The following is a 20,562-nucleotide window of genomic DNA, read 5'->3' as shown; positions in this document are numbered from 1 at the left end:
GTGCGGGGGGAGTTGCCGTGTGCGGGGGGGGGCAGTCAGTATTTCACACCGCTCCCCCCCCGGGATCCCTGGCTGAACAGCGATAGTTTAACCCCGCCTGATTTTCCATCCCGCCCGCGGCTCCCCCCGCCCAGCCCGGGCTCCCGGCAACGGGAGCGTCACCGCGTCTCCCTTCCGCCGGCCCCGCCCCTTCCGGCTCCGTCAGCCCCAACCGCAGGCCGCGCGTGCGAAACAGAACTACACTTCCCAGCGTGCCCCGGAAAGCGGGCCGGGCACTTCCGTCTCCTGAGCGACAAGAGCCCTCGCCACTCCGGCAGACACAACGTCACTTCCGGCCCGAGGAGAGTCAGGAACTACACCTACCAGCCTGCCCCGGGCCCTTCCATCCTGTGGGGGCCCAGCCTGTCCCTCCCTCTGCGCGCGGCTGTGCACCTCGGTCTGGTCGTTGACCCAGGGGCTGGTGCAGCGGCGCAGGGACTGAGCATGCTCAGTAACATCTGCTGAAGCCGCTGGCTGCTGGGGGAAGGGCAGAGGCTGTGCGGGGCGGAGACTAAGCAGACGGGGCCGGGGCAGGCCAGGGAACGCGGGCTGGATCCCACTGGCCAGTGCAGAAGCCGGGAAAGTTCCCCGCAGTAGCTGCCTGGCTGTGAAGCCTGCCAGCAGGGCCGGGGGCTGTGACTGGTGTCTGCTGCCCCCGTTCGGGCTGGGCCCCAGACTATACTCAGGGGCGGCTCTAGGGCTTTTGCCGCACCAAGCACGGCAGGCAGGCAGGCTGCCTTCGGCGGCTTGCCGGCGGGAGGTCCCCGGTCCGCGGATTCGGCGGCAGCCTGCGGGAGGTCTGCCGAAGCCGTGGGACCAGGGGACCCTCCGCAGGCATGCCGCTGAAGGCAACCTGCCTGCCGCCCTCGCGGCAACCGGCAGAGCGCCCCCTGTGACGTGCTGCCCCAGGCACACGCTTGGCATGCTGCTATCTGGAGCCGCCCCAACTATGCTTTCCCTGGCCTCTCCCCTTTCATCTCTTACTACATCACCTCTGCATTCCCTCCATGCACACTGGCTCAGACCCCCACTAGGCAAGAGCCCAGCCTGAGGTGCACACAGGGCACCCACAGCTCTTCCAGTATCAAATTCCAACCGCTTGGGGCAGGGCCCATCTCTCATTGCACCTGTGCACTGGGGTGGGGGGCTGTATAGAGCATGCCTTCCATGGGGAAACCCCATCTCTGTTTTGTGGGACTGGGAGTATGTTAGTACCTGGCATGATGGGAAGACCAAGCTCAGGGATGTGGCAGGGTAGGTGGTGACTGGCATTATCCCCCACCCACCCCAACTGTACTAATAAATATATACTCCCCTCCCCCATGTACAAGAAGTATCATTCCCCATCACCTTCCCTGGCAGGAGAACTATGCATTATTCAGCGGGCCTGGGGAATCTTGCTCCTTGAGGAAGAAGTAGGCACAGAAATTAAATCGCTGTCAGCAACACAGCAAACATGGCGGGATGCGAGCATGGCCCCAGCCTGAGGCAGTGGCATTGCTGGAACAGGGGCTTTTCTGTATCCTCAGCAGCACGTGAGACACTGGAGCCATTAGTGAAGCTTGAATTTATTGCTATCGATCATGCACACAGAACTCCGTTAGCCCCCCACCCTTCAGCTGGGAACCGCATGGTTATTAGCGTAGTCTTGGTTCTCAAACTTCGCTGTGTACCTGTCTGCATGCACAGAGGCGTAAAGCTCTGACTGCGGCCGAGTAGCCTCTCTGCCTTTCAGGAGCCCCCCGCCCCAAATCTCTGGCTCTGACCGCCTGGGCCCCGTCACCACCACATCTGTGTACTGGATCTCAGCACCCCCCACTGATGATTCTGGCAGCTGCCGGCCTTGGGGTTTCAGCATCTTGAGGTTGGCGTAGCATGTAGGCTTCTGGGGATAGAGCAGAGGTGTCGGAGGGAGGGTGGCATGTGCCTTAGGGTTGGGTGGAAGCCTCTGGCTGCTTAGGATGTCATTGGCAGCACTAACTCCCACCCTCTCTTGTAACCAACAAATTCCCTGTGGGAATTTGCCCCTGCTGGGGATGGCAGAGCTGAGCACCCCCTGACTAGCAGTAGGGTCCCTTTGCTCCCTCTCAGGAAGAGCATCACCCTCCATGCTATGGGGTTCATGGGCTGCAGAAAAGGCACTAACAGCCCCCTAACACTCAGAGACCAGATTGTCTCCAGAGCAGGGAAATACCCGGAGTCCCCTCTGCCATCTGTGCCTGGGGAACTGTGCACCACAGCTTGTTCCCTGGGGCTTTAGCCTTCCCCAGTGCTGCTACTCAGCCCTCTCCTTGCACAGAGGATACCTCAGCACCCCTTACCGCACAGCCTGCCCTACTGTGAGACCACAAATGCAGCTAGGGCCTCAGCTCAGCTCAACAGATCCTGCTCCCATCAGCCCTAAAGTATCTGTGACAACAGGGCTCTGAGGCAATGATGGGTGTTCAGTCTCACTCATGTGTTCCTTTCCTGCTCTGTGCTGCCTGCTCTGTCCATCAGAGCTAATCCCCACCATCTGCAAACTGCATCCAGTTTCATGCCTGGTGGTCCCGCTGCTCACTGGAGGCAAACACAACTGTGGGACACGGAGCAGCCAGCAGTCAATGGCAGAAAGTAGGTCGAGGAGAGGAGATGGTCTCAGCACAGAGATGCTCAGGGCTGATAACTCACCACTTCCTGCCACTTTGCAAGCAGTTAATCTCCACACACAGCCCCTGAACATAGGAATGTAACAATTGCAACTACAGAGCCCCCAGCTCTCCCACCCCATCTGGACCTGCACTCCCCTGCTATTCTAAGCCTGGGCTCTCTCCCATCCCCACCAGCACCCCTCAATCACAACCTGCAGCTCCCTGATATCCCAGCCCTGTGCTTCCTCACCCACACCTTACCCCTACTCAATTTCTAATGCCACAGGTCAGTCAGTCAGTGGGGACAGCCCCTGCACCATCAACTCCCCAGCTAATTGCTGCGGCTTCTGTGGCTACAGATGTCTTTGGCCACAGATGTAGCAAGAGCTCTGCTCACCTTGGGGCTGGATTCCTGCTTTTTCTGGGACTCTGGAACCACTGAGCTTTCAAACCCAGAACTTTGCCCTGTCAACAGAGGGAGAGGGAAGGTTGCTACTGATCCTGACAGTCCAGAATCAGCTCAGAAATAGAAGCCGGCTCCAGTTTGCAAGGATACTGAGCAGCTGGAGCCCCCATTCACAGGCAGCACCTGGCTGTCTTAACGAAGCCTGAGTCAGGGCAACCACAGACTTGCAGGACCCTCAGGGTGGGAGGGGGGACAGATCCGCAGCCCCAGGAGCTGCTGCCTCCTTGCACAAATGGACAAAGCTGCTTCAAACTGCTCCCCTCAGCATCCACAAGAAACCAGCCCATGAATGGCCCTTCTTAGAGCCAAGAGCCAGGCTCCCAGCATATGCAAATCAGCATTGATGATGCTGACATGCCTGCTGCCCGTTGGGGACTCGACCAGTAATGTCACAGAACAGGTGACAGAATTATCTCCCCTCCACACACATTGTGTGTGTGAGTGTACACGTGTGCTCTTTTATTCAGGCCAGAGACCAGGCATCCTCAGCACAATGGGGCCTGATCCTGTGAGGGGCCTGGGTGCTACTCACCTGTCTGTAGGTAACTGATGTTGCCATAGACTGGAATCTCCTCAGTCACATGCTTCACACTGGGAGGGAAACCAAAAATCCAGTAAATCGCTCAGAGCCAGGGTCTAGGTGAATGCACAGGGGACTGGCAGAGGAGAATGGGGAAAGGTGGCGGTGGTGGTACACACCCAGAGAGGGAAAAAATGCTTGTGTGGTCTCAATCTGTAACAATCCCCTTAATTCAAACCAGGGCCCCGTCCAGCCAGAGCGGGCTGAGTGGGTAGTGATGTGCAGGATGGGGAATCGGCACCCCTGATTTCTGGGCCAGCTCTGGCATGAGAGTGGGATCTAGGGGTTGAGAGCAGGAGGGGAACCCTGGCAGTCAGGACTCCTGGGTTCTATTCCTTGGTTCAGATTCCCTGTGACATTCCCCCCTTCTCCCTGCCTCTGTTTCATTCACTGGCTGACAAAGCTGCCCCCCTCCCCTGCCCCTAACAGCACAAGGAGAACCTCAGTGGTGATGCTCTGGGACTCGGACAATGCAGTGACTCATTGCTCCTGCTGTTTCCTCTGTTGGACTCACCTTCTGCTGAACCGAGGCAAGAGCTTCCTGGACTCATCTGTGCAAGCAGGGCAGGAAAGAGAGAGAGAGAGAAAGAAAAAGAGATCAGCCCCACAGGCTGTAACCGGGGGTCGGGGGAGGGACAGATCTCTGGGATGCCGGTGGTGCCGGTGGGGTGTGGCAGGCAGGGACATGGGAGGAGACGGAGTCAGCGGGGGATGGGATTGTGTGTGGGGGAGCCTGGCATGAGACAGGCGGGGAGCCATGGAGAAGAGGAGCTGGGCTCCATATGGAGTAAGATGGGGAGAGGGAGGAGTTGGGGCTGGGACATGGAGTGAGGGGGATAAAGGGTGCCCTCTGCAGCAAGACACACAACAGGCAGAGGGCGAGAGGGGATTGGAGGCAGTAGCCCCTTCTGGAGATATATGGGGAGGGGGACCCAGGAGACAGAACCCTGTAGGGAAGAGGGATATGGGAGCCAGCACCCCCTGTGCACCAAGACAGTCTGGGAGACAGAGGAGCAGGGGACAGGAGCCCTACAACGGGGTTGTAGTTAAGTGGGGTAGGAACTGTGCCCCTGTGCTCTGAACAGACTGTTCCCTCCTTGCAACACCTACCTCTGTGTGCCGTGTGCCTCACGCAGCAGAAAATATTCCACAACAGGGACACCAGGTGCGACAGGACCAGTGCCCCAACAAGCCCCCACATGGCACCAGTGCCTTGCAGCTGCCCCAGACCTGCAAAACAGAAGGGCTGCTGGGAGCACTGGGCCCACACTATCTGGAGAGAGCCCTGCCCCGCCCGACCTAGGCACTGCACTAGAGGGGTAAGCATGGCTCCCAGGCAGCTCATTGCATAGACCCTGGCTGAGTGTCAGGGCTCCCTGGGGATTCTGCCAATCGCCACATCCAACGTGGGAATATTCCCCCACATGCTGCCCCTCCCCGCATCATGCTGAGGCACAGAGATGGCCCGATTTACCTTTACAAACACCAAACTGGGCAGATGTTTGAGCCTCTCCGCTCAGCACAGCAACGCCAGGACTCACCTGAAAAGTCACTGCAGTTATAGCTGGAGGAGCCCATGGGTGGGAAACACGATTTTCTCCTATGGTGAAAAATCTTTGAGCCCAGACTGGAGTGACTCTGGATTCAGGGCAGATGCCCACACTGGTTGCAGCTGCTCCAGAGTGGATCCAGGCAATGTCTCCTGCCCCGATCCTGAAGGCACCAGTCTTACTGCTTCATTTCCCAAGCCTTGGTGGAGACCCCCTCCCCCCACATCTTGTCTTTCTGAAGCAGCAGCTCGGGCTGTGCCCGGGGGGTTAGCATTGCTGCAGTTGTAACCCACGGGGATTTCCGGTGCCAGAGCCCACAGACATCTCCTCCCTCTGCACTGGCTCCTGCTGCTCACGGCTCAGCAGCTGCACCGCACAGCTCCTGCCTTTCTGGGCAGGTTCCAGTGAAAGGTGGGTCTGCTGCAGGGTGGGGGTGGGGGAGTGGGGATGGGACTCAGAGGTGACTCCAGAGCGTCTCCTCCATTCTCATGCAATAATTCTGTGCTCCCCAACTCCCACCTCCGCTCCTCCTCCAGTACCAGGGGTTCTTCACACCCTCTCCCAGGCCTGCTCTTCTTCACCCTTCCCAACTGCAAGGATGGGGGAGGGAGGGGGACTCTTTTCATTCCTTCCCCTCCTGCAAGGATGTTGTTGGCTGCTCCCCCTGCCCTTCCATCACCCAGACACAGCTCTGGAGAGGAGGGGAAAGAGTTCCAGTTGCCTCTGCAGAATCTCTGATTGGCTGCTCATCCCCAGGAGGTGGAAAGGCAGCCAACCAGAATGGTTTTCCCATGTGCCAGGCTGAAATTCTCAGGAAGGCTGGAGAGTTTCTTGCATCATCAGGAAACCGACTGCAACAGAGGCCAAAAATCACATCACTGTGAGGAGGAAACTGGGAGCTGGCAGCACTGAGGAGGTCTCATGACTGCACTGCTGTGCCTTCCCGCCTAGCGTGCCTGCCTCCAACCTGTTCCATCCCCATTCCTCTCACTCCCTCCCCCCCGAGGCGGAGGCTGTCCCTGCAGGGGTCTGTGTGTGTGTAAGGGTGGAGGCTGTCCCTGCAGGAAGGAGGGGGAGAGAATGAGGGCGGAGGCTGTCGCTGCAGTGGGGAGAGGGCTTGTGTGAGGGCAGAGGCTGTCCCTGCAGGGATGTGTGTGTGTGTGTGTGTGTGTGTGTGAGAGGATGGAGGCTGTCCCTGCAGTGGGTGGAGTGGGGGATGAGGGCGGAGGCTGTTGCTGCAGTGGGGAAGGGGCTTGTGTGTGAGAGGGTGGAGGCTGTCCCTGCAGGGGGGGTGTATGTGAGGGTGCAGGCTGTTCCTGCAGGGAGGAGGGGGAGGGAATGAGGGCAGAGGCTGTTGCTGCAGTGGCGAGGGGGCTTGTGTGTGTGAGGGTGGAGGCTGTTCCTGCAGAGGTGTGTGTGTGAGGGCGGAGGCTGTCCCTGCAGTGGGTGGAGGGGGAGGATCAGGGTGGAGGCTGTCTCTCATCGGAGGATACATTGCAGCTGACAGCGAGCGGTGTAGTCATTGGCTGTCTAATGTGAGCCTTCAGCGACATCCCCACAGCTCTTTTTAGCACATTAGCACAAGTCTGCCTACCCAGGCTGGGAGGCTTGTTCCCAGATGCAGTGTAGATGCTACCTGCATAGAGTTTCCTGGTTCCAGAGGCCGTTGCATGGACACAGGCTGACCGAGCCCAGGACCAGGGCCGCTCACAGGATTCAGAAGGCCTGGGGCAAAGCAATTTTGGGGGCCCCTTCCATAAAAAAAGTTGCAATACTATAGAATACTGTATTCTTGTGGAGGTCCCTGCAGGGCCCGGGGCAAATTGCCCCACTTGCCCCCCCCCGGGCGGCCCTGCCCAAGACTGGGGGGTGCTGGAGCTGTCCTCACCAAACTGAGGGAAATTTAACACCGCTGGAGATGAGCCCCCACCTCCCTGCACAAAGCGGTGGCAGGAAGTGGTTTAGAAACCCATGCCCTCACAAATCCCAGAGATTCCCAGTGTACAGGCCTCCTCTCCTCCCATAAATTCCCAGCAAGTGGCTAGCTTCCGCCCCCATGCTCCGGGGGGAGCCTTCGCATTCACAGACCTCACGAGTCACCTCTTCAGGTGCAGGAAGTTTATTAGATGCCAGCAGGTGCCCAGGGGTCTGGATGCTCCAGGTCTTACAGAGGGGTGCAGGGGAGCTGGGAAGGGGAGCCTGGGGGTCCTGTGTTCCCAGACATCGCAGAGGGCCGTAGTCCTGATGGGGCAGAATCATGTGGGAGAGCCATAGATCAGAGGAACTGTAGATGGGGGGGATTGTGACTCCCAGGTTTGTCCACTTCTCACCCCCTCTCTGCTGGGGCTCAGTGCAGGTCTGCGATGTGGAGATTCCCTCCCACACCAGCCACAGCCACCACCCGCCCACAGGGAGCTACTGCTACAGACTGCACTGGTTTGTTGGGCAGCAGGATCTCGCCGAGCACCTGGAGACAAAAAGCATTTCACCCAGGACTGAGCACCCTGCTGCCCTGGCTCACACCTCCCAATCCCTGGCCTTCCTCCGCCCCACTCCTCCATTCTTGCTCACTGCCCCAACCTCCCTACTGTCCTTGCTCACAGCACATCACCCCACCCCTCCAACCACCCCCTCCCCTGCCCTCTCCCCTGGCTCATACCATTCAAGGCCCCCAAACATCCCCCACCCTGTTTCCCGGCTCACACTGCTTCCCTACCCACAAGTGTAACCCAGTTCCACTAGCTCTCACTGTCATTCCCCCAAGTGGGGAATGCCTACTCCCCCTTTATTCCCAAGCAGGGTAGTCCACCTTCTCACCTGGTCAGTGCCAGTGTGGATGGCGCTGGCTCCACTGGTGCCGCTGCCCCCAGCCACCACTATGTCCTGGTCACAGAACCGGGCTGCGTAGAGGAACTGGCCCTGTGTGGGGCCTCCAGGAAAGGGGAGGTTCTTCTGCAGTTGGGATGTCCGTAGATCCCAGAGCTGAAGTGCATTGTGGGGCACCCAGGAGCCAGTGAGCACGCAGTTACCCTGGGGGGGAAAGGAGTCAGGCTCAGATATGGGGCATTCTCTCTCCCCTGGGGCACGCAGGAGCTGGTACCAGAGCATAGTTACCCTATGTGGGTAAAGGTTACTTCTCCAGTGGGGATGAGGTATTGGGGGGCAGGTGACCCTGGTCCCAGAGCTATTGGTTCACGGTCAGCACAGACCAGCCCTGGCTAGGACTCTGCATGCCCACACAGTGTAACTCATGCCCTCTGTCCCCCTGTTACCTCCCACTTCTCACCTGGATGTCAAGGCCTGGGCCACAGATGTGAGGCCCATTGATCACTCTCTGAGCCTCCTTTGCCATCCTCTTGTCCCAGATCTAGGCACAGATAAGAGACAGGTAACAATGGTAGCATCCAGAACCCCTCCCCATTAGCCAGAGGCCACAGACACAGCCCCTGCCCCCCTTTTCTCCTGCTACCCCTCCATCCATACCCACACATAATGCAGGGCCTGACCTTCACACAGTCATCCCAGCCAGCTGTCAGGAACATATGGCGCTCTCCAGGGTGAAAGCGGAGGGCAAAGATGCGGCGAGAGTGCCCACTGCTTGGTGTCACATCACCAGTCATGAAGTCAGGAGCCTGCAGAATGTGGGACAGCTGTGGGGAAGGGAAGCAGAATCTGGGTCATGGGGTGATTGAGACACACAGCTGGGAGCAGGGCAACACACGTACACCCCAACTCCAGACCTGGCTCTTCCCCAAGACAGAACACCCTATCCTTGCTGCCCACCCACACTCCAGATAGAGCCCTTCCCTAGGCACCACCCCTCCCCTCATATGTGCTGCCTGCACACTCTTCTGGCATGCCCCTCTCGACTCACCTGGTTGGTGTGGCTGTCATAGAGCCGAATATGTCGATCCTTGCCAGCAGTGGCGTAGGTGCTGCCGTCCATGCAGAAATCCATGGCATTGATCTCATTCTCCTTCTCTGGGGTGGGACAGACACAGGGAGAGCAACCAGCAAAGGCTGTTACCCCAGCAACAAGGACAAAGGTGAGGAAGGGATTCCCCCAGCTCACTGACCCCCACACCATAGGGCCAGGGCTCCTGGCCCTTTCCTTGGGGAGAAGAGGGAAAGACCCATCCCCCAGGCACGTGGTGACAAGGTACCCTATGGAATGTCTCCAGATACCTGTCACTGTTGCCAGCGGTGTCTCTGAGTCCATGCTGTAGAGAGAGATGATGCCGTCAGCCCCCACAGCCAGGAGCAGGCTGGGTCTCCCTGGGTGGTAGGCCAAGGCAGTGATCGCGTGGCGCGTACGGTGTCCTCGGAAAAGGGATGAGTGCAGGGAGGCTGTGGCCACGTTCACAATCTGAGTGCGACAGGGAAAATGGAGAATGGGATGGATGATGCGATGGGAACGGTGTTACACTCACCTCCAGTACCCCCTCCAACTTCATCCCGGTACCCACGCGGTCCAAATTCTCTTCCCCCCCACTACCTTCCAACCCCCTCCCAGTACCCATGCAGCCCCGTTACCTTCCAACCTCCCCTCCCCCCGTACCCTATAACCCCCCCCCGTACCTGCACGGCCCTGTTACCCATCAACCTCCCATCCCCCCTGTCATAAACTGATAGTAGGAGTTAATAGAACAGAAGTACTTTATATCTCTTTTGACTGTAAAGGGTTAACCAGTTCAGTGAGCCTGGCTGTCACCTGACCAGAGGACCAATCAGGGGACAGGATACTTTCAAATCTAAGAGATAATCAAATTCTCTTCCCCCCACTAAATTCAACCTCCGTTACAATTTGCACGCCCCGTTAACTCAACTCCCTTTCCGCAGTATTAGCCTAAGTACATACCCCACGTGTACTGCACGCCTGATTCAGGCTCAACTCCCATCCCTGGTCATCACTGAGAATAGGTAGGGCTTTAGAAAGAAGTTATTTTTCTTTTTAGACTGTAAAGGGTTACCAGTTCAGCTGACTGGGCTGTCACCTGACCAGAAGGAAATCGGGGACGGATCTCCTTCAAAATCTGAGCGGAGGGAAGTTTGGTGGTGCTGTTCGTTTTGGTTGTTTTTCACTCTGGGGCTCAGAGGACCAGACATGCAACAGGTTTCTCTCCAATCTCCTCCGATACAGGCTCTTATGTTCAAATAGTGAGTAAAGGTAGAGAAGGTGGTTAGGCTAGTTTGTTTTCTTTTATTCCTGCAATGTGCATTTGGTCCTGCGAAGAGTTTTTTAAATTTGTACTTTGCTGAGACAGAGATTATTATTTGTACTTGATACTCATGGCTGAGGAGGGTATTCCAGTGTCTATAGCTGAAACGACCCTGTACCTAATCATCTTAAAATTACAAAGATATTTTTTACTGTTTTTTCTCGCTCTTAATTAAAGTTTTTCATCTGTTTAAGAACCTGATTGTCTTATTCTCTGGTGTGAGACCCCAGGGGACGCGAGGTCTGGATTCACCCCAGGGACTTGGTGGGCGAGAAAAGGGGGAAGGGGAGAGAGAGGCTAGATCTTCCTTCCTGTGGTCAGGATTACGTCTTCTCAGGAGAGCCTGGAGGGGGACGACGAGAAGGAGGGGGGGAACGGTGCTTTTCCTCTCTGTTTTACAGATTCAAGGAGTCTGAATAACAGTGTGTTCAAGGGTAACCCAGGGAGGGGAAGCCTGGAGAGACTACAACGGTGGGGAACAGGGTTTACTTTCCTTGTGGTAGATCCAGACGGCGTCTGGGTCTTGGGGTCCCGGGCAACGGTTGTGGGGGGACCAGAGTGTAGCGGCACTGGAACTTCCTGGTGGTGGCAGCGCTACAGGTCCTAAGCTGGTAATCTTAGCTTAGAGGAATTGCTGGTACCCCCATCTTTTGGAACGCATAAGGTCGTAGTGGGCGACTTTATACCATGACTCCCATTACCCTCGACCAACCCAGATGGCCCTGTACCTCCGTTACCTCAATCTCCCTCGCGGTACCCACTATGGCCTTTTACCCTCCAACTTCCCCTCCGCCACCTGGTACCGGCCACAGTCTTTTCCCCAGGTACCTGCACGGGCCGTTTGCAAACCGTCCTGCCAGGACACCCTCCGGCCGGAGCGAAGCGGAGGCTGTAGATCCATCGTGCGGTTCCGCTGCTGAGTGGCCCTGGTACTACGCGGCCACGCCTGTGCGGGGTCCTTGGGCGCTCCTCCTCTCACTGCTGCGCGAACTCTAGCAGCGCCCGCCATCCGCCGCCCGCGCCATGGGGCTCTGCCCCCCACGGGAGCAGTTCCGGCCACGGGGCCGACGGGCAGGGCGGGGGTGAGCGGTTAGGGTCACGGAGCGACGGGCAGGGCGGGGGTGGGGGGTGAGCGGTTGCCCCGGGGTCACGGGCTGCGGCAAGGCGGGCGCGGGTGGAGCGGTTACCGCGGGTCCGGGGCGACGGGCAGGCCCGGGTGAGCGGTTACCGGGTCAGGAGCGACGGGCAGGGGGGGGTGAGCGGTTCCGGGGTACGGGGCGACAGGGCAGGCGCGGGGGCGGTACCGGGGTGCGGGCGACGGGCTCAGGGCGGGGGTGAGCCGGGTTACCGGGGTCAGGGGCGACGGGCAGGGCGGGGGGGTGGCGGTTACCGGGTCGCGGAAAGCGCGGGCAGGGCGGGGCGCGTGAGCGGTTACCGCGGGTCGCGGGACGACGGGCGGGGGGGGTGAGCGGTTACCGGGGTCGCGGAGCGCGGAGCAGCGGCGGGGGTGAAGCGTTACCTGGGTCGCGGGGCGACGAGGCAAGGCGCGGGGGTGAGCGCGCTTCCGGGGTCACGGAGCGCGGCAAGGGCGGGGTGAGCGGTTACCGGCGGGTCGCGGAGCGCGGCAGGGCCGGGGTGAGCGGTTACGGGGTCGCGGCGCGACGGGCAGGGCGGGGGGTGAGCGTTAACCGGGGGTCGCGGGGACCGGGCAGGGCCGGGGGGTGAGCGGTTACAGGGGGTCGCGGGCGACGGGCAGGGAGGGCGGGGTGCGCGGATTATAAAGGGTGCGGGGCGACACGCGGCAGCGGCGGGGGGTGAGCGGTTACGCGGGGTTCGCGGGCGACGGCAGGGCGGGGGGTGCGCGGTTACCCGGGGTCGCGGCGGCTTATGGGCAACCGAGGGGGAATGACCGGTTAACGGCGGTTACGGGGTCCCCCATCCCTTTTTCTTCGCTCGCACCGGGCCCCGCGGCTTGAGTCAACACTGTTACCAGTGGCAACCAGCTTCCTAGCCACCTCCGGACTATGGTGGGCACACCTCCCTGTACGAGGATTGGCCGAGGCTGAGACACGCCCCCCCGTGCTCTTCTGATTGGCGGGCAAAGCAATCGAAGATGCGCTGCGATGGCCCGAAAGCCCGGTGTTCAGCGGGGGGGGATTCAGCCCGGGAATCCATCGAATGGGTTCGCCCACACGGGGTCTGAAAGGTCGCGGCCATAGTCCTCAGTTTATTCGACAGAGGTGTAAGAGGGCGGGGCAAGGGCGTTGGTATGGGTAAGGGGGCAGGGGGTGTATGCGGGTAAGAGGGTGGGGCAAGGGAAGGCAGGAGGTGTATGGGAGGCAGGAGGGTATGGGGGTAAGACGGGGCTGGGGGATATGGGGGTAAGATGGGGCAGGGGTGTATGGGAGGCAGGGGTGTATGGGGGAAAGAGGGTGGGGCAGGGGGTGTATGGGGGCAGGAGTGTATAGGGGTAAGAGGATGTATGAGGGCAAAAGGGGGCAGGGATGTATGGGGGTAAGAGGGCAGGGGGCACGGGGGGACAGGGGGTGTATGGGAGGAGGCACCCATGGAAGGGGCAGAGGAGTACAGGGCAGGTGCCCAAGGATGAACTGGGTATCAGGGACAGGGTTTGGCCCTTTTCCCATCTGTAGCAGCCCTGAGAAGGTCAAAATGAAACTTGCAAATCTGCTTAGATTCCATAGCAAAATTTTATACAATATGGACATTTGGGTTTGTACAACTGCTACACACAAGAACCCTGCGCTAATTGGTTCATGCCTCTCTCCTCAACCCTCCCTCTCCACAGAACTCTCTCTGTATGTTCCCCTCTATGCTAGCGTTTCTGAACCATCCTTGAGTCTCTGTATCCTACAGCCCAAGGCAAGATTGAGCTTCCCCCAGCCCTCCCCTCAGGGAAGGGATCCCGCCAGTCCGTCAGAGATAGGGGATTGTTTCAGAGCTCCTGGGCCAGTGACTCTCAGCTCTCTCCATTTGGATCCCCCTACGTCAGGGGTTCTAACTGGGGGTCGGGACCCCTCAAGGGGTTGCAAGGTTATTACATAGGGGGGTTGTGAGCTGTTATCTTCCACCCCAAACCCCACTTTGCCTCCAGCATTTGTAATGGTGTTAAATATATTAAAAAGTGTTTTTAAATTTAGGGTTAGTACAAAAGTTTGAGAACCACTGCCCTACATGTTCCTTTCGCCCTAGTCCTTGGCACTGGCAACCTTCAGACATTAGTAGTTACAACCCTATCCCCTCCCCAGCCATCACTTTGCTGAGATGGCCAGATTCAGCTCAGTCTCCCCCCAGCAGGGACAAAAGAAAACATGCAGAAAACTGAAGCTACTTGGGTCAGAAATGCTTGGTCTGTAAGGACCCCCTGCTAGAGCTGCACCCTGCTCTGGAACAAGCTAATCTCATTCACATCCACACGGAGTGTTCCTGAGCTAGTCAACAGAGAAGAAATTAAAATCCTTGAACCCAACCCAGAGGCTACAGAATGTTAGGAACCATTAGTAAAGGGATAGATAATAAGACAGAAAATGTCATAATGCCACTAAATAAATCCACAGTACAGCCACACCTTGAATGCTGTGTGCAATTCTGGTCTCCTTTCTCAAAAGATATATTAGAATTGCAAAAAGTATAGAAAAGGACTAAAAAAAAAAAATAAAAAATCAGGGGTATGGATCAGCTTCCATATGAAGAGAAAGTAAAAAGATTGGGATTGTTCAGCTTAGAAAAGAGACGACTGAGGTGGGATATGATATAGGTCTATAAAATCATGAATGGTATGGAGAAAGTGAATAAGGAAATCTTATTTACTCATTCCCGTGACACAAGAACTAGGGGTCATCCAATGAAATTAAACAGGCAACAGGTTTAAAAACAAACAAAAGGAAGTATTTCTTCACACAACACACAGACAACCTGTGGAACTCATTGCCAGGGTATGTTGTGAAGGCCAAAAGTATAACTGGGTTGAAAAAAGAACTAGATAAGTTCCTGGAGGAAAGATCCATCAATGGCTGTTAGCCAAGATAATCAGGGATACAACCCCATGCTCTGGGTGTCCCTAAACCTCTGACTGCCAGAAGCTGGGACTGGATGAGAGAGGATGGCCCTTGATAAATTGCCCTGTTATATTCATTCCCTCTGAAGCATCTGGCACTGGCCACTGTCACAAGACAGGATATGGGGTTAGATGGACCATTGGTCTGACCCAGCATGGCTGTTCTTATGTTCTTAACCACCCATAGCAGAGGCTGCGATGAAGAGATGTGTGTGCACAGCCCATGCAGGCGGACCCAGGGAGGTGCATACACTTAAAAACAAGAGAATGGCTTTCCCTCTTTGACTGAGTGAGAAGGTGTTATTCAAGGAAACAGATTCCCACCCAGGCCAGTGATGCCAGTGGCAAAGGGCATGAACCACGGCAGGGAACTAGTGGGAAGAAGAGGGCAAATAAAACAAGTCCAATAAGAAACACACCCACAGCAGGAAGCCAGGGACAAGAATGGGTGAGGTTGCTGAAGCCAGAAGATGGGGGAGAAATCAAGCAGACTAAGGGGATTGCAGAGGGGCTGACAACCCCACCCCCACATGGGTTACGATGGAAGTGACCCAGGGACTTCAGCTCCACAAAACTGACCTCTGCCGCTTGCTCTGAACATGTCACTCTGCCACCTGCTTTGTGCACCAGCTATTAGAAGGATGGGCAAAGACCCACACTCCCTAGTGTACAGCACATTCACACCAGCCTCTACCCCTGTCCCCAACCCTGTGCTGTGGCTCACAGGGGAATCTGAGTCCCTAGGCCTGGGATGTGCCTCACAGCACAATCAAGGGGTTGGGAATGGAGTGGCTGAGCTGCTCTGGCAGGAGGGGGAGCTCACGTTGGGCCTGGTTTGAATGAGGGTGGTGTGACAGTGGGAGCCTCCCTGCAGGACCAGGAAACCTGGGCAAAACCACTAGTTATATGACCATGGCTCCCACAATGAGCTTTCCCCATCCTGCCCATGCATGCCACAGTGCTGGGGTTGGTAGCCTCCAGGTTACTGACCTAGCCAGTGGCTGCAAGAGAAGAGCGTTATGTCTGTATCAAATGGGGAACTGCATTTGGCTTTGATTTCTGTTTATGTGCCTCTCTCTCATTCTGTGCACTGTGTAGAAAAGCTTGCCTGACTTCAACACAGCCAGTCTATTCCAGACAGTGCCTTGCCAGGGAAAGGACTATCAATGACTGGACCACCAAGGCCCATCAACTTTGGATGATTCAAAGACTGGCCCAGTTCAGGGGCCAATGGTTTTCTTCACTGGGCCTCACAGGGCATGGGGTTGGAATATCCTAGACTGGACACATAGTCCAGAAGGGTCAGAGACTAGGTTTAAGGGGAATGCTCCTGGAGAAGGGCGGGCTGCCCACTGCCACATTCCACAAGACCAGGATTGAAGGGAAGAAGGCAGTAGGGACTCGGCCTTGTCTGGGTCACTGACCAGAACTCAGTCTCGCAGGAGTGAGATCAGACTAGACGGCAGCTCAGGACGGTGGCTTGCACAGATCTGTAACACTCCGCTGCTTGAAGAGTAAAGTGTCTGTGATTAAGAAATCACTTTGCTGAGCCTGTGTTTTTTGCTCACCTACCTTATTGTCCCTAAGAGGTTAGTCATCTGCCCTGAGCGCCCACAGCAAGGCGGATTCTGAGGGAATGTGTACAAGCAGTTGAGGGCTGGGGAAGGCTGAGATGCTGGTTTTGGTGGCTAGGGTGGTTAGGCTGCAGATTCCCACATCCCGAGGAAAGGTAGCAGCCATGGAATCCACACCTGGGAGTGTGCCTTATAAACCCAGAGGCAGGAACAGTGACACAGCTCTGCCCAGACTCAGCTGAGTGAAGAGTATGTGGGATCCAGCAGCTGAGTCCACTCACAACACAGCTGTATTCTTTCAGAGGAGGGCAAGGCCAGATTGGGAATAGGGATGTAATGTGGCTGTTAAATCCCTAGCCTTGAGGTTCCCATCAGCCTCTTGCTCCATCCTCCTGCCCTGAGCTCCAATATTAGCCTGGGGCATCTCCCCTTTTTTGACCCATGGCAGGTTTTGTATGTCAGAAACACTAAGCCATGAAGCAGCATGGGGAGTTAACATGCTGGGGCCAAATCCCCTGGTCTGCCCAGCTCCCATTTGTGTCCCTTCATGTTTTGGTGTCCCCAGGGCCCTGGAGCAGGTTACCAAGCTCAGGAGGGCAGATCCGCAAGGATACAGAGCAACAGAGCTCAGGGGCTAGATCAGGCCTAGAGAAGGCTGGCAGGAGTCCTCCACTCAATCCCACCCCAGGTTTTATTTGTAGGTCCAGCAAGCAGTGGCCCAGCCCTGGCCCTTGCACAGCTCCTTGTGCTTGAGGAAGCAGTTCTGTACACGGAACTTGCGCCCACAGTCCTCGCATGAATACAGGTTCCCATCGTGGGTCTTCATGTGCTCCGTCAGGTGGTGTTTCAGCTTGAACTTCTTGTTGCAGACGGAACAGCCAAAGGGGCGCAAACTGAAGGTCAGCATGATGTGCCGGTCACGCTTAGGCTTGACAGCAAAGCGCTTGCCACAAAGGCAGCCAAACTTCTTTCCATCAGGTGCCGTCACAATTTTAACTGGCGCATGCACCACCTGGCCGTGCACCGCATGGGCAATGATCTCATTTCCATGTAGGTCCACTGGCTTCCAGGAGCTCTGGGGGAACCCGGCCTCTTCAGTGGAGAGGGGCTGGGCCTTAATGGTGAAGCCAGGGGCAGTGATGGAAGAGGAAGTGGCACCAGTGCCTGCAGCAGGGATTATGTAGCTAACTTCACTGCTTGGCTGGAACTCCGCCTGGCACAGGCCCTGAACCTCAGCCATGCCCAACGCCCGCCCCTGTGCCAGCGACTTGAGAAAGCTGGCCTCACCTGCAGCACTCACACCACCTCCCAGTGCTCCCACTGCTGCCTCGTCAGGGTCAAAGCGCTCCTGCTTGATATAGAAGATCTTGGGGTGGTCACGGGGGCCATGGAAGGCACTATCCAGCTCCCCTGAAGACAGCCCCTTGGAGCCACCTCTGCCACCACCCTCTTCATCTTCCTCCAGTACAATCTTCACAGCCTTGTCCATTGAGCCGCTACAGATCTGGGCCTGATGGTCCTCCTCCTCCTCTTCCTCCTCCTCTTCCTCCTGTGACACCCGGATCTTCACCACCTCATTGTCAAGGCAGCCTGAAGCTGCCCGGCCTGATGACACCCCACCATGCCCAGGCCCCTCTGAGCTGCTGCCCCCTGGCTCTCCGTCGTCCTTCACGGCAAAATAGTTGCTGCTACTGGGAGACTGGCTCTCGCTTGCCCGGCTGGACCAGGGCCGGCAGGGTCCCCCCTCCAGCTCTTTAAGGATCTCAGAGCACTGGTCCACCACCTGCCACATCTGCAGCCCACTGGCCACCAGCAGGTGACTGGGCAGTGCCTCCATCAGCAGCTTGAGACGGCCAGAGTAGATGAGCTGCAGCAAATTCTCAAAGGCCTCTGGCTCAATGACACTGGGCAGCACAATGCAGTTGGTGTCGTTGAGGAGCAGCTTGTCATGGAAGTAGGGCGAGGAGGCGGCCAGCACACTCTTGTGAGCCTGGAAGACCCGGCCCTGCACGTGGATGGAGATGTCGCAGAACTTGCCCTCCAGGCGGTGCTTGTTGAGTGATTCCAGCAGCACCGCAGCATAGTGCGGGAACTCAATCTGGATGCTGCGGGTCTCTGGCTCCATAGCACCGCCTGCCCAAGGCAGGTCCCTACAAAGGGAGAGACAGGGAGTGAAGGATGCTGAGGCTAAGAAAAACTCCCCACCCATAGTGCTGCCTGCCACAGGGATGGAGAGCAACTGCTAGGGGAGGAGCAGAATGAGGGGAAGGGCTGGAGCCCCAAGAAACCCCCACCCCCGGCACTGCCTGCTGCAGGAGGAAAATGTCAATGGAGCAGGACAGATGGGGTGCGTGGGCCCAGGGAACACCCCGCCAACCCAGCCTTTCCATGGCATCGCCTGTTATAGGAGAGCGCTGGTGCGGAGCGGTCACGGTTCGTTACTGGGGCTTCAACCCTCCCACCCCCACAGGGCCCCGACAGGGGGTCGAATGAGTGTTTCACATCCCAGGATCCTGGGAGCGGGGACCCACAACCCCCCTCCCAAAGCACCTACCCCACAGCAGTGCCCCCGGGAGCTGCCTACAGCGCCCTGTCCAGCCCCACGGCGGGTCACTCCCACCCCAGCAGCGGGGGGGGGGGGGGACTCAGCGCTTCCCAGCATCGCGACCCCATAGAGCACAGTCCACAGTCCGCAGCCCCACGGCGGGTCACTCCCACCCCAGCAGCGGGGCGGGGGGGGACTCAGCGCTTCCCAGCATCGCGACCCCACAGCGCCCTGTCCAGCCCCACGGCGGGTCACTCCCACCCCAGCAGCGGGGGGGGGGGGGACTCAGCGCTTACCTGCGGCCAGTTGTGCCGTAGGGCGAGTCCCAGCAGCGAGGTCTGCTCGGGCCAACCGAGAGCGAACCCCGGGAAACCCCGCCCCCCCCGGGCCAACCGAGAGCGAACCCCGGGAAACCCCGCCCCCCCGGGCCAACCGAGAGCGAGCCCCAGGAAACCCCTCCTACTCTACTGGGTCACCAGGCAACCGCGGAAGGACACTCACCCCCAACCCTAAGCGAGCCTGGCCCCTCCCCCACAGAGCCTCCCTCCCCGAGTGCCCCCCAGCACGTGGCCGGCCAACCAACCGCTGCCCGAGCGCGAGCCACCTCCAACCCCTGCCACACAAGGGCCAACCAAGAGCTGACCCTGGGGCCCCGCCTCAGCCAACCAGCGCTCGGCTCACTCAGAGACACGCCCTGCCCAAGGCGGGCCAGAGATCGGCCACCCAGCGTCGCACCCTGGCAGACGGAGCCGTCGATTGGTGGGCGCCTGATCTTCCTCCAGCCAATCACAGAAACCGGCGTTTGGCTAGTGGTCGGGCGCCCGTCTCGTCCCGCACTCTGATTGGCCAGAGGGGGGAGCCTTCTGTGATTGGTCGGGGCGATGCTGAGACCCAGGCCCATCCCAGGGAACCATCCCAGAGGGGTCTGCACCGGGCCGGGGAAACCCGCTCAGCCCCTTCCCTGACGCCACAGTGCGCTGGGCGCCTCGCCCCCACCCCCGGCATTGCTGCTTCCGGGCCGTGCCCTGCGCCCCCTCCCCGGAACTCCGCCCCCGGGGCCTGCCCTGCGCCCCCCCCGGAACTCGCGCCCCCCCGGAACTCCCGCCCCGGGGCCGTGCCCTGCGCCCCCCCCACCGGAACCCCGCCCCGGGCCTGTGCCCTGCGCCCCCCCCGGAACTCCCGCCCCGGGCCGTGCCCACGCCCCCCCCCGGAACTCCTGCCCCGGGGCCGTGCCTGCGCCCCAACCCCGGAACTCTCCCCTCAGAGCCGTGCCTGCGCCCCCCTCCCCGGAACTCCGCCCCGGGCCGTGCCGCGCCCCCCCCGAATCGCCGCGGGGCCGTGCCCTGCGCCCCCCGCCGACTCCCGCCCCGGGCCGTGCCCTGCGCCCCCCCGGAAACTTTCCGCCCCCGGGGCCGTGCCTGCGCCCCTCCCGGAACTCCGCCCCCGGGCCGTCTGCGCCCCCTCCCCGAACTCCGCCCCGGGGCCTGCCTGCGCCCCTCCCGGAACTCCTGCCCCGGGCCGTGCCTGCGCCCCCCGGAGCTCCCGCCTTGCGCCCCCCCCGAACTCCTGCCCCCGGGGCCGTGCCCTGCGCCCCTCCCGAACTCCTGCCGCGGCCCGTGCCCTGCGCCCCCCCCCCGGAACTCCTCCCTCGAGCCGTGCCCTTGGCCCCCTCCCGGAACTCCTCCCGAGCGTGCCTGCGCCCCTCCCGGAACTCCGCCCCGGCCGTGTCCTGCGCCCCCCCCGGAACTCCTCCCTCGAGCCGTGCCCTGCGCCCTCCCGGAACTCCGCCCACGGGCCGTGTCCTGCCGACCCCCCCGATCTGCTTCCGGGCCGTGCCCTGCGCGTCCCGCCCCCACGAACTCCTGCTCCCGGGTCGTGCCCTGC

At 59.1% G+C, this 20,562-nt stretch overlaps 3 protein-coding genes across 7 annotated transcripts; all 3 read right to left on the bottom strand.

Annotated features, from left to right (window-relative positions):
• Nucleotides 1-1,589: 1,589 nt before the first annotated feature.
• Nucleotides 1,590-5,844, bottom strand: SIT1 (signaling threshold regulating transmembrane adaptor 1). The gene is made up of 6 exons (XM_032788368.2): nucleotides 5,257-5,844; nucleotides 4,826-4,945; nucleotides 4,230-4,266; nucleotides 3,668-3,726; nucleotides 3,067-3,134; nucleotides 1,590-1,924 (listed from the first exon to the last, which is right to left on the bottom strand). Exons 1-6 carry the CDS (start codon nucleotides 5,291-5,293, stop codon nucleotides 1,655-1,657), a joined length of 591 nt encoding a protein of 196 aa, XP_032644259.1. The 5' UTR covers nucleotides 5,294-5,844; the 3' UTR covers nucleotides 1,590-1,654.
• Nucleotides 5,845-6,861: 1,017 nt separating this feature from the next.
• On the bottom strand, nucleotides 6,862-9,785 carry LOC116829495 (uncharacterized). Of its 3 annotated transcripts, XM_075071516.1 has the most exons (8): nucleotides 9,451-9,785; nucleotides 9,140-9,285; nucleotides 8,772-8,915; nucleotides 8,552-8,632; nucleotides 8,083-8,295; nucleotides 7,596-7,732; nucleotides 7,354-7,506; nucleotides 6,862-6,990 (listed from the first exon to the last, which is right to left on the bottom strand). In XM_075071516.1, the coding sequence occupies exons 1-6, from the start codon at nucleotides 9,482-9,484 to the stop codon at nucleotides 7,613-7,615; spliced, it is 738 nt and encodes a 245-aa protein (XP_074927617.1). In that variant the 5' UTR covers nucleotides 9,485-9,785; the 3' UTR covers nucleotides 6,862-6,990; nucleotides 7,354-7,506; nucleotides 7,596-7,612. The 3 variants fall into 3 exon arrangements, with proteins under 3 accessions (XP_074927617.1, XP_074927616.1, XP_032644235.2); XM_075071515.1 differs by having other exon boundaries at nucleotides 7,354-7,732; nucleotides 9,451-9,784; XM_032788344.2 differs by having other exon boundaries at nucleotides 7,354-7,732; nucleotides 9,140-9,246; nucleotides 9,451-9,780.
• Nucleotides 9,786-13,173: 3,388 nt separating this feature from the next.
• On the bottom strand, nucleotides 13,174-19,325 carry ZBTB9 (zinc finger and BTB domain containing 9). Of its 3 annotated transcripts, none has more exons than XM_032788362.2 (2): nucleotides 19,262-19,325; nucleotides 13,174-18,283 (listed from the first exon to the last, which is right to left on the bottom strand). In XM_032788362.2, the coding sequence occupies exon 2, from the start codon at nucleotides 18,256-18,258 to the stop codon at nucleotides 16,825-16,827; it is 1,434 nt and encodes a 477-aa protein (XP_032644253.1). In that variant the 5' UTR covers nucleotides 18,259-18,283; nucleotides 19,262-19,325; the 3' UTR covers nucleotides 13,174-16,824. The 3 variants fall into 3 exon arrangements, with proteins under 3 accessions (XP_032644253.1, XP_032644258.1, XP_032644252.1); XM_032788367.2 differs by lacking the exon at nucleotides 19,262-19,325 and adding an exon at nucleotides 19,180-19,197; XM_032788361.2 differs by lacking the exon at nucleotides 19,262-19,325 and adding an exon at nucleotides 18,975-19,054.
• Between the last annotated feature and the right edge of the window lie 1,237 nt (nucleotides 19,326-20,562).

Source organism: Chelonoidis abingdonii, chromosome 12, assembly GCF_003597395.2.
Source record: "Chelonoidis abingdonii isolate Lonesome George chromosome 12, CheloAbing_2.0, whole genome shotgun sequence".
In the NCBI taxonomy this organism is placed as follows: Eukaryota; Metazoa; Chordata; order Testudines; family Testudinidae; genus Chelonoidis; species Chelonoidis abingdonii.
The sequence above is the reverse complement of the archived record's forward strand: the minus strand, read 5'-3'. Positions and strand labels throughout refer to the sequence as shown.

Coding starts and splice junctions, on each gene's coding strand:
- ZBTB9 (XM_032788362.2), bottom strand. CDS start 18,258: ATGGAGCCAGAGACCCGCAGCATCCAGATTGAGTTCCCGCACTATGCT.
- LOC116829495 (XM_075071516.1), bottom strand. CDS start 9,484: ATGGACTCAGAGACACCGCTGGCAACAGTGACAG. Junction 8,916..9,139: donor ATGACAGCCACACCAACCAG/GTGAGTCGAGAG, acceptor CCTTCCCCACAG/CTGTCCCACATTCTGCAGGC. Junction 8,633..8,771: donor GCTGGGATGACTGTGTGAAG/GTCAGGCCCTGC, acceptor ATCTGTGCCTAG/ATCTGGGACAAGAGGATGGC.
- SIT1 (XM_032788368.2), bottom strand. CDS start 5,293: ATGGGCTCCTCCAGCTATAACTGCAGTGACTTTTCAG. Junction 3,135..3,667: donor CATCAGTTACCTACAGACAG/GTGAGTAGCACC, acceptor CTCTGTTGACAG/GGCAAAGTTCTGGGTTTGAA. Junction 1,925..3,066: donor AGCAGGAATCCAGCCCCAAG/GTGAGCAGAGCT, acceptor CTCTATCCCCAG/AAGCCTACATGCTACGCCAA.